Source organism: Sylvia atricapilla, chromosome 3 (assembly GCF_009819655.1).
Source record: "Sylvia atricapilla isolate bSylAtr1 chromosome 3, bSylAtr1.pri, whole genome shotgun sequence".
NCBI lineage: Eukaryota > Metazoa > Chordata > Aves > Passeriformes > Sylviidae > Sylvia > Sylvia atricapilla.
In genome coordinates this window covers 14,050,932-14,063,222 of record NC_089142.1, presented here as the reverse complement: position 1 = coordinate 14,063,222, position 12,291 = coordinate 14,050,932, and the positions used below count along the sequence as shown (strand labels likewise).

Here is a 12,291-nt window from a genome sequence, read left to right as displayed (position 1 = left end):
CTGCTGCAAATACAACGTATCAGAACACGTGGTCAAATCCAGCCCAGGATGTCTATGGCCAGGAGCTTTCAAATTTAAATACTGTTTTATCATCTGGATTTGACAAACCTGGTAGACCTGCTTAAGCAGTCACCCTGGGAGCAGAGAAACCTACATGTAAAGGTAAGGTCTTGACATGCACCTGCATGAGCCACACTTTAAGTTGTATACAGCCACATCCAAATTTGTAGAAGCAGTAAGATGAAAAGCTGGCCAAGAAACAGGGTCCTTTTAGTAATACCAAACAATGCAAAGCAGGGTTTTCCTTCCTCCTCTGGAAACACTACTCTCACGCCTTCAGTTTTTAAAATCTGTATGGGATATTTATGTCATGCTGTCTGCCAAATAAAAATACAGTAAAAAACTAGTTCTGGAAAGAAGTGTGCAGTTACAGTACAGAAATAATAATGAACATTTTTTAGCAGCTACAACAATTTCATGCTTATAAATATCAAGAAATCAACTGGTGTTATTTGCTGTAAAATATACAGCTACTCAAAAGCAATTTGCTGTTATTGAAGAAAAAAAAATCCACGCACAAATGTTAAAGTTTTAATTCCAGTAAGAAATCTACGGCCTTACCTCTTCATCGAGCTCTTTCGCAATCTTCTCTAAACGAATACTTGTTGACCTGAACAAATTTGAAAAATAATTTTAAATCCTGCTGATAATACAGAAATTAGAATGTTTTGATGTGTTTCACTATATTTATTGCAGGTGCTTTTGTTTCATTAATTTTATGCAAGTATTCTATTTTAAGCAATAGCATGAAACCTCAAGGACTGGTGAAATCACTAAACAGTGAGACTCTTATAGGGAGTTCAAGAAAAAAGAACCCTCAACAAATCCCCTAAAAACCACCCCAGTAGAAACAGGAGTAGCAAAAATTAAGCCAGCAACTTACAATGAGGTCTGCTTGCAGGGCTGGGAATCCCCAAAGTGGATTAAAATGCTTTTAAACATTTGAAAACAAAAGGTCTAACAAAACATCTTTACAAACATACCAAACATGTTGAAACATTCTCACCTGTACTTCTGTTCTAGTTCATCTTTGGCTTGTAATTCATTACTGAGCTGCTCTTCTAGCTTGCTTAGTTTTTTCTGAAACTGTGTAAAATGTCAAAAAAGCATGGCCCATATAAAAATGCTTTCACAGAAAACAAATGCAATTCAATTAAATAACAAAATAAGGGAAAGTGAGGAAAATTAATTCAGTCTTCCAGTGTATTATTTTAAAACCATCACTAGAAGGTTACATCTTTACAAGGTATTAATTCTGATAATTTTAAATATATGGATTTATAGCAACTAAATTTGCTGCATGCTGAATTGAACTGAACCATCACAGAATTATGTGCCACAGACTGTGAGTCATTAAATTTATATGGGCAAAAAACATTGTTACCGGCCCTTTGCTGTGCTCTGTAGCCAGAGACTTTCCACTGGAGCAGATGTTTTTGAATAGCATTTTCTAAATGAAATGAAAAAATAAAAAAGGGGTGTACATGACCAAATTGGACAATATTCAGATAATATGGCTTAACACGTTCAGTGACTTCACATAAAAAAGAATTCCTTAGTCTTAAACCTTGGAAGCTAATGAACACTTTGGAAATGCTTTGCTTACTAAAATGTTTTTTTAAAAAATAATTGTGACAAATAATAAATTTTGGATTCATCTCATGACTTCAGGCTTTCAAACATATTTATTTTCCTCCTTTCCTCCTTTTCCTCTACCCCCCAAACATAAAATGTAAAAATGTGGTTTTCCAAAACACTTTATAATTGTTAAAATTAGAAGATTTCCACAACAAGAACACTGAAAAGGACATCAAAACCAGAGACTTGTTGCTTGAGAAAATACAAATAAAATAAGTTGTCAGAAGTGAAATGCACAATTTTACCATCTGCATTTACTAACACAACATAAAGCAAACATCATGAATGTGACCATATGTATTTTAAACAGCAGTACAATTTCTATTTAAAAGGTGAAATCTAAAACTATTCATCTATTCATCAATGACAGGAAGGAAGTAGAGTCTAATAAACATTTGCATTTAAATTTATCTGATCAATACATAATGCATTTCCTCTACGTATTTTTTAAACTTTGAAAAGGAATTTTAAGTTTTAAGAAATGTTAAAAATATACTATGTACACTTGAATAATACAAATGTTTAACCAACATAATGAAGTAAGTATATGAAAATACCATCATTTTTCTTGTAATGCAAATTTAAATTCATTTGTCAATCTTCAAAAGCTGGATAAACATGCTCCATATGCCCCAACTGGAGAATGATTTAAACATTCCTTCATCCCTGCAGGTGACAATTTACTTTTTCAAATTCTGAATAAATCAGTCATGAATCATTAATGCAAGCATGGGACCTTCACAAGAGTATTGTTGTCTGTAGGAAACAGAGCTTCACACATTGGCTTTCCAAACAAATTCTGGATGCAAAAAGAATTTGAGAAAAATCTGTATTCATTTATCTTTATACTGTAGCACCTTAACACTTGAGTACAACTGTTTCAAAATACAACTGGTTTACTGCTAACAATTTGGTGAATAAACATTTAAGATACTTCACATCCACATCAAATTATGTAGGAATTTTTTTATTCCTTTCATAATTCAGATACTATACTTACCTCTTGGCTGTCCTGTAAATAGAAAATATCATTTTTATTGAGGATCATTAAAAGACTAAAAGCCCCCCACAAAACTGCTTAAACTCTTATTTTAGACGTTGTCTTTTCTTAACAGACTTAACAAAATTAGTTAATCATCCAATTAATACTAAGGAAAAAAGGCACTAACCTCATTTTTACTAGATTGCACAGATTCATTTTCTCTGCAAGACTGAGAGGAATCACTTAGCAACCTGTCAAAAACAAAAACAAATCCCTCCAGCTCTTACTCATGTTTTCAACAACTCTGGCAACCTTTCCATTTTAATCAATTCTCTCAAGTCTCAATTTGTCCTATGCTCCTCTTGTTTATTTTGGTGTTAGTGCATCTTTCTGATTTGAATTTTTCCTTAACAGAATGTTTTCAAAACTACAGCAGCTTGTAATTTTTTTTAATTAATACAATTATTTCTTGATTGTTCAAGATGAATTCTAGAAAGTTATTATGCTGTGTAGGCTTTCTTCTAAAATAACTAATAAAAAGCCATTTTTGAAAAAAATTACAAATATATCAGAATTGTAACCTTAATTAATTAAGATATTGTATAATTTTGTGCATATAAAAATACAGTTTAATCACAATTATTGAAATAATTGAAAGAGTAAACAAATTATTTTACTCTAACTTCGCATTTTGTATCTTCACATATTGGACACAAATTAATATAATGCCAGGAATAAGTTATGTATTTAGAGTGGAAAAAAAAGAAAAATGTAAGAATAATGTACATGTATGTTTTTAAAAATGCATAACAAAGTATCACATACAAATTGTCTCTGTAGTAGGTAAATCCTATGAAAGGCAGCTGGTTTCCCACGAAGGCTTTGGGGATTGGAAAGGTTTCCACGTCTCCCTTGTCGTCCTCAATGTCATCAAAATTACTGCTATCTATATCACTGCTAAGCTCAGGAACAACAGGAGCAGCAGCTATAAAAAGGGGAAAAAAGATGCATTTCACTACAAGATTCAGTCACTTGTTATATGCTGGTATCTGTCTAGTGTTAAAAGACTGTATTATAAATTATCCTTAAATAACTTGGAGTTAAATGTGCATTAACCAGACAACAGATCTGGAAATATTACTGTGAACAATCTTTTCTAGACCAATCTATTTTTGTATACGTTGCCTAATACAAAGACCATCTAGTATGCAAGACATATTTGGTCAGGTAATCACACTTGAGAATAAAACTTTAAATAAAATTATCGTTTTAAAAATTCTTAGTTAATAACTTTAGAAGTTATGACAAGCTTATGAGAACTGACATACTTTGCTTTTTTACCTAAAGCTATCTGGTTCTCAGTACCTTACATAAAAAGCAGTAAAACAAGACCACTGTCAAACTATCGTCCTAACTGCCACAAGATTAAAAGAAAATGAAAGAAAACAAAAAATCCACCTCAAAAGAACAAAAAACCTCAAGAAACAGAACCTACCATATTCTTTTTAGTTAAAATTCTGAAACATCCAATTCCATTGTTTAAAATAGAAACATCTACATTAAAAACATGAGATAATTCCAGTAGGAAAAATGCGTCTTTATTAACCCTTCCTCATATGAGGTTTTATAATACAAGTGACAAATATGAGTGTTAGAGCAAGATTCTTGAGATAGGAAGTACTTAATAAGGTTTTTTTTTCATTTCTACAATTGCAAATACTGAAAAAAATAGAACTTTTAACCTCATTTACTTACTCTCTCGGATGTTGTCCCAGTTCCACTGATCACTTCTGAAGAAAGGGTGATGCTTTATTTCTTCTACCCCATTTCTCCCAAGTCGCACATCCCTAAACAGCAATTAATCCCGAGTCACATTAGGAAAAATAACCCTTTTTTTAAAAAATTTAAATTCTAACTTGTTCATAAGCAGCAATGAAACTTTCAGTAAAGATTGTCTGTGTAAACCGCACTAATAGTCAAACAAAAACAAAATTTAAAAACCACCAGCCACTGATCTGTAGTTTCTTATATAAAATTTACTGATTCTTAGCATGCACTCTCCCTGTTACTGCTAAAATGTCCAGAATCTGGAGTCTGCCACGTGGGGAGTAAGGCAAGAAAGAGAGCACTGAGGCAAAAACTAAGAAAAAACTAAAAACACAAACAAAAACTCAACACCCTTGGGGGAAATAAAACTGCAGAACTTTCGTGTCTGCCAAACCACATGACAGACCGTAAGACGTAAGTGAGGGAAGGTCTGACTTGCTGCACAGAACAGTTATTCAAAGCTGGACTAAAATAAATATTCTAAGAATTCCATCCTCTGCCCCACAACTAACCCTGACACATCTCTTGCTGATATTTGCCACAAAGTAAATCTTAAGTACAACAAGAAAGTTTTCGTTTGAACAGAGGAGTCTCTCTTGAAACGACGTACAAGAACAGGACATAAAAACAATGCGAAGCAATAAATCACAGGGTCGATGTTTAGTCCTTCTTTAAGTGCTTCAGCAGCCATCACGCAGCATCTGTTTCAAATAAATTGCTCGAGTCCTGTGTTAAATATAAACAGGAAGAGGGACACACGTAGTGGAAGTCCACCTTACTACATTTACACTATTAAATTCTAATCATATTTTCTCTCTGCCCTTCACTAAGGGTGAAAAATGCTGTTAAATAAAGCACATCCTTCCTGACCACCGCAGGCTCACTCAGTAGAGCAAACAATCTCTCTTTGAATGCAAAACCCATTATAAGGCATTTTGTTTTCCTAATTCCTCCTTCTATAGGGGCCCAATGCCCTGCTCCAGCCAAGTGCAGGTGATCACAGGAAAGCATAAAAAGGCAACATGGATCCAGAGTTAACTGTGGAGATACACTGTTCTTTTAAATCAGTGAAATTGAAGATTATCTCTGCTTTCTGAATCTAAACAAAATGTAAGTGTTCAGGTCAAGAAGAAGCTTACGCAGCTTCATTTCAATAAGTAGCTTAGATCTATTAAGAGAAAATTCTATGACTTTGTTTTTGTAGCTAAAACAATAACCTCACAGGTTTGTTAGCTATATTTACCAATTAATGCAACAAAGCAAACGAAAGAAGTTTCAAACACTCTAAGAAACCTTAAACAAATTCAGTAAATACATGCTTACTTTCAGAAAAGTATTTGCTTCCACTTTTTTTAAGTAACACCCACATAGACATTAAGCAAAACAATTTTGTCCCTGCCTTGGAGGTTACAAATTACTTTCAGCCTTACAGGTTTGTTACTGCAGTTGGAAGGATTTGTCCAGCAAAAACTGTGTTGTTAACAAGAGATGTCAAATCTGCTCATAGAACTAAAATACAATACCTGGAAAAAACACCTCAAAAGAAAAACTAAAGAACAGGAGGTCTGGCAGAAGAAATTTGAACAGAGATCAGGAGAAGTAGAAGAAATTAATTTTTACAATGTACTGTCCAAAATAAATACAGCCAATACCATCCAAAATAAAAAACAGTGCCAGAACAATATGTACACTTACCTATCAGTTAAAAAGGCACAGATAAGGTTCTTTGCATGCTTAGAGATTTCCACATCATCTGGGAAATGCAATGAGTTCTTATGATCCATAATTTTACTGTATGTTCCTACTAGTGAGTCTGCATAAAAAGGAGTATCACCTGAAAATAAAATAGTAAATTGGCTGTGATTTTACATCATGTTTAAGTTATGTGAGTTGAATAAGATAAAAGAGATGACAAAAAGTATACAAGCAGTTTACCTAAAAGAGTTTTTTATTAAGAAACAAAAAATTGGACATGCAGTGTACAAATAATGTATAGAACTAAAAATATTCCTTCCCTAAAATGGCTGTGTTACAAACTACACCATTTTCCATCCTGTCTATTATTACCAAAATTTTGCCTGGTGAATTACATCTTTTGTTCTGCCTTAAGTCTCTCAATATATTTTCTAATTTACATAATGGCTGACATCCATATGAATCAATCTTTAAACATTCCAAGGGTAAAATGGACCAAAACTCACTAAAGACTTGCTAATGTAGATTTGTTGGGAGGAATCCATGAAAGCTTTCTGAAGATCATTTCAGAGTTACACAGGTCTATGCTCCCTAAGGCATGTCAGCTCTGAGCAGGAGCCTTCCCAGTGTGTTATCACACTGTTAAGCCCGTATTAATAAATCTTGTTGACTGACAAATTACATCAGCTTGAGTGCCCATATTAACATGGCATGTGGCTTTTAAAATAACAGACTTTCCTCACCCAGAGGTTTCCAGCCTAGGTTGTAGTTAAAGATATTTGCAAAGGAACTAGACTTACAGATAAAACTGGGGCAAGTGAAAAAAATAAGCTGTGATAAAGACAACTGACAATCAAATTAACTGGCAACATTCTCAACATACAAATGGTTAGGGTCTGCAGTCAAGAAGCTGGTGCTTTTACAGGAATCCTTTCTCCCAACTAATCCATAGGTTTAATAGAGAAGGTGAATAATCAGTCATGTGAGCTAGGCTTTTTTCTAGGTTCTGGTGTGCTGTGTGCAGGCAGGAATCATCTGGCATTGCAGGCTGCAGCCTTCCAACAAGGAACTGAGCATTTCAAAAGCCACAAACATGAAAAAGTGTACAAACAGACTTATGTACAACAACCATTCTGCTTTCAAAAGAGCAATCCTAACTTTTGTCTCTTTCTGTCATTTTAAAGCAAAATAAGAAATTAGCACACACCAGCTTGAACTTAATTTCTAGACTTTTAGTAAGTTTATCAGGTTGCCATACCAGTGCATTGCAGGTGGCAATCACTGATACTTGCTGCTGCCTCCCTCTTTCCCAACCTTCCTCTTCTCAATTGTTTTCTGTCTTGCAAACAGCTTTGATTCTGGGCACACCTCAAAACTATCTTAAGTCACTGAACTAACATTGGGATTCATCCTGTGACCAACATTTTAAGGTTTACTTAAGCACACAATAAAATTCTCATTTTCATAATAAAATTACCATTTTCATTAGTACTGCAGCCTTATTAAAACCAAAATAACAAAACAGTGTCTGTGCTTTCTTTGAAGTGCAAAGTTTTTGAAGACCATAGCCAAAATCTGATACATAGACATAGACAAAAAAAGATACCTTCTACCAATATGTGGGATATAGAGATATTAAATAATATTTTCCTCCTAGATTCCAGGAGGGAAAAAAAGAGGCTCTGAAATGCTGAGAGAACATTCTGGATGGCTATGCCCAATATTTTAAGAACGGAATAATTTTATTTACTGCTAAAATGGTTCATGAGAGACTATTAACTATAAACCACAGTCTTAAAATCAAAATGTTGTAATTCTGAAAGAGTTGGAAATAAACATATGAGGCGATTACTAAGTGTCCTTCCTGGCTCAGAATACCAGAGACATCAAATCAGCAATATTTCCAGAAAATGCTGATTTGGACTTTTAATAATTGTATGCTCAATTCCATCCTTCCATAATCAGTATTTTGCTACCAAGCTATCATACTGATCCTCACTATATTTTAAGATGCAGATGACTCATCTCCTTAACAGATTATATTCTATGTTCGTTGCCATAGCAGTCCAGTATATTTTACTAGAAAATCCTGACTCAAGCATAAAAGAATCGAGCCATACTTCCACACTTTGACCTAACAGAAGACACTGATGTGCTGCAGAAAAGGAGGAGGAAAAAAAACGATGGTCCTGCCCTTGCCATTCCTGTCTCATCTCTTCTGTCTCTACAAACTCAATCCTGCCTGAGGTGGAATAAATGTGGTGAGGTAGCTGACCCCAGTTAAAACTATTCTAAGAATTAGTTTTAAGCTGAACCGAGTCAGGGAACTAATCACAGAGCAAGCATGCAAACAGCTGTCACAGCGTGAGAGTGACAGAGAGCAAAGAGAACAGCAGTGAAGATGCAGCATCAGCCGAAAGTCAGAAGCTGTTAGTGAGGTACGAGCAGCCTTCACACAGGGAAGTGCAGGTAAAGGCACAGGGAAGACTCAGTGATAATCTCACTAGCAGAAGAAATCATTACTTACCAACTAACATCTCGAAAAGGAAAACCCCTACAGACCACCAGTCACATTCCCGTCCATAGTAACCATCGCCCCCCTGCGATTTCAGGACTTCGGGTGAGATGTAGTCGGGAGTCCCCACAGCCGTGTCGCAGCGCACCATTCCTGTCTGTGCAACAGTAACAACACAGTCAGTGCAAGGGGCTTCAGAGCACCTCTTGAACAATTCCTCTGTCAGTACGGCAGAAAAACATAAAATGTATACCGTAAAATACTTGGTTTGAAGAGTGTGTTGTAAAGACTATTTATAATTCAAGAAGCAATATGGATTAAAATGGCATTTCTTGGTAATGTGCTTACCCCCACCTACTATCATTTCTCTTAACTTCATCTTCTCAAAATTCATCGATTTTATTATTTTTACCATTGGTCATAATGTGAAAGTACACACCGTATTAGACTGCTCCTTTTCTCATTGAATTCAGGGACAAACTTTAGAATAACTCTGACAAGTTATGAATTCTAGGCCCTACAAAGCAGATACATAAGGATCTTGTCTAATTCAGCCAATAAATGAAGTTATAGGTAAATTTTGTTTAAAGATAGGAAGAAGAATAAAAGAAGCTATTTTTAAAGAATAGCAAAGTTTTCTTTATTAAAAAATTATCTTTTTATAACATATTACCACAGTTGTATCAGTGAAATGATTCCTCATTCTCTGCTTCACACTGAGAAACTAAAAATGTAGGGACTAAGTGACGCAGAAGCATCAATCAGCTCTGCCATCATTCTGATTCAGAGTTATAAGTCTTGTTTCTTTTAATGAAATTCACTTCTGAGAGACCAGATGGATGAATGAAATGAAATCCTGGATGAAGTTAGAGAAGTACCAAAAATACACTCATCTTTTATTTTATTTCCCAATCCAATGTTTTATCTAAATTGTTTTACAAATATTCTTCATGCATTTTGCCATCAGCATGAATGGCAATATGTATTAATTCGGAATATTAATACAGAATATTAGTAGCAACAATTAAGTTCAAAATACATGTAATTTTGGGAATTCTACTGATACACAAAATTTAGACACCACATTACAATTTTTTTTTTCACACACAATATGAACTGTGAAAAGCTTTTACTTCTGTACTAAAACAGAATTCAGAAAGTCACGAATTAGCAGGCAAAAACTGAAGGGATGACTAAATACTGTAGAGACCTATGCAGTATTTCAAACGTCCACCTGGAAAATGCCTATCTTTTATGACTCCATGCTAAAACTGAAACCTAAAGAAATTTTAACTTCTCAGTTCCAGAATGAAGAGCAGGTAAACTTTTGCATTCTAGACTGGATGAGATAGCACATAACTTATTCATACTGGGATAAGAAAATGAAGTTAGCTTTTCCAGAAGACCTATTGCATTCATTGGACAAAGAAAAATACAGGCAAACCCATTTTAACACTGCAAAATAAACTAAAGCTCAAAGACTCCAGAAATGTAAAGTTGGGAGCATTTGAAAATGGATCTAGCACATGGCAAGGGACCACTGTTTGAATCCTGCTCGTCACAGCATTCTGTGCACTAACCTGCATATCTTCTCTAAGCCTAAACCTGTCTTTGCTTTGAACACTGGAGGAACTGCTCTAGGGTTATGTGGTTCTGCTCATCCAGTAGGACTGTGGCAACTTAATGAGGCTCTGACACTGGTGTGTATCTATCTCTTCCTTACCCAAATACAAAATTAAAACAAGGAGAAGTCTGAATTTTTGCTCAGTCAAGTCTGGTTGGAGCCACCTGAATCTCTTCCGGGGTAAGGAGGAAGAGATTATTTTTTTAAATTTTTGTTTAAAAACAAAATCACCAAAACAGTTCTGAAAGAGTTCTCTGAAGTCTGCAGTTTCAGTCACAACCTCTCCACCTTGTCAGCTAAGCACTTAATAACACCCTATTTTCCCCCTCTATAATTAATACACCAAAGCAAGAATACTTTCTAATTTGTTACACATGTTGGTATTTTCTGAAGTCCTAAACAAACAAAGCAAAGGCTGTGCCAAAACCCAGTCAGACCTACACAAGTCTGATAGCTGGTATGCAGCAACAAGGAAAGTCTTTTCATCAACATCACAGATGCTACAGAATTCCATGCAATACACTTTAAGTTTTCAGACAACATGACAAAGAATTGAACAGTAAAAAAAAAAAAAATAATTCTACAATATTTGCATGCTAACGTCAGGTTTAATGGACCACAGCTCCCTGAAGCACATGGAGCTGGGTTGTACTTATTCCCCATAAAACTCTCTACCTTCTGTCTCAGGAACTAACCTAGAAATGCATGTGCAGATCACAAAACAGCCTGGCTTGGAAGGGACCTGAAAGATCACCTGATTCAACAGTCATAGGAAAAGGAGCTGATACAAGATTATCTAGCACCCTGTGGGACTGCATCACAAAATGGGGAGTCTACAATGTCCCCAGGGAGGTTGGCCCATTATTACATGAATAAAACATTCCTAGATTTCTGCCCTGCTCATTTCTTCTTTCAATGAACTTGGGTGTTGTTTTGTATGTATTTTTAAGTACTGGGTACCTTTAATACCACAGTCAGACCGTGATCTCTGGCATAAAAGCTGAGTAAACAGGGACAGTACAGAGCAGCTTGGCAGTCCCTACATTCTGAAGAAACTTAAATGGTGCTGTTTCCTCTGGGCAATGTGTTACTCCTGTGTTTCAAACACTAAGCCTCTATTTATGCCTGGTCTCCATTCATGCCTGAGTAGCACATTTACTGTAACAGTTACCATCTAAAGCTTCCTGTTGGGAGTCTCAAGCCTGAAACTTTTCTCATCACCTCAAAAGATCAAGATGGACCTTGGAACTCATCTCCTGCAGCTATGTGAGAGATGTACAGTGCACAGTTTTAAAAAATTGGCTGTCCAGCAATGTTTTCACAGCTCCTGACAACTTGGAGGTGTGGCTCCTGTAGTGTTTCCCAGCATCATTCAGCATTATTATATTGCTGAAGACAAAACAATTCAGGCTTCATCTTCAGGAGGATCTTCTCCATCAAACCTGAAGGACTGCTGTCTTCAACCAAGTCTGACAATCAGGCTTTCACTCCCTGAGGAAGTTCCTTCCAGTAAACAAGAGCTGGAAGGTGTTTGTGTGGAGCCACGAGGACTACACACATCAGGTATTAGCAGACAATGCACTGAGGCAGCAAGGATCCAGCAGAGCCCTCTTCACTGGACAAGCTTCAGTGGAAAAGAAGCTGAGTTACAAAAAGAGGAACACGCTGCTTCTTTCAGATGAACTGCCTGGGGTGAGGCAATAATCCCAAGAGCAAACATTCCTTCTTTTGGTCACATCTTTTTCAACAGATACTCTCTGAATCTGTGCTCTGCTGAAAGCTCAGTTAAGCACAGGATAGTGCTGTGCATGGCCATACTGGGAGCTCCCTACAATACCTATCAAAGCCAAATGATGTTTTGTTTCTTACACAACACCTGAGGATTAGACAGAGACTGGTGAACCCTGCCCTGCTCTACCTTATCATACCTAAATACCAAAAAAGGGAACC

General features: G+C 35.8%; 1 protein-coding gene across 4 annotated transcripts in view; it reads right to left on the bottom strand.

The window, feature by feature from the left end:
• The window catches only part of ROCK2 (Rho associated coiled-coil containing protein kinase 2), a 113,727-nt gene that overhangs the window by 34,012 nt on the left and 67,424 nt on the right, over positions 1-12,291 (bottom strand). For all 4 annotated transcript variants that reach the window (XM_066314792.1, XM_066314793.1, XM_066314795.1 and 1 more), the window contains exons 6-12: positions 8,730-8,874; positions 6,203-6,341; positions 4,436-4,527; positions 3,506-3,665; positions 2,868-2,931; positions 1,067-1,146; positions 622-670 (exon numbers count right to left, since the gene is read on the bottom strand). In XM_066314792.1, coding sequence (XP_066170889.1) covers positions 622-670; positions 1,067-1,146; positions 2,868-2,931; positions 3,506-3,665; positions 4,436-4,527; positions 6,203-6,341; positions 8,730-8,874 — 729 coding nt within the window. The remainder of the gene's footprint in view (positions 1-621; positions 671-1,066; positions 1,147-2,867; positions 2,932-3,505; positions 3,666-4,435; positions 4,528-6,202; positions 6,342-8,729; positions 8,875-12,291) is intronic.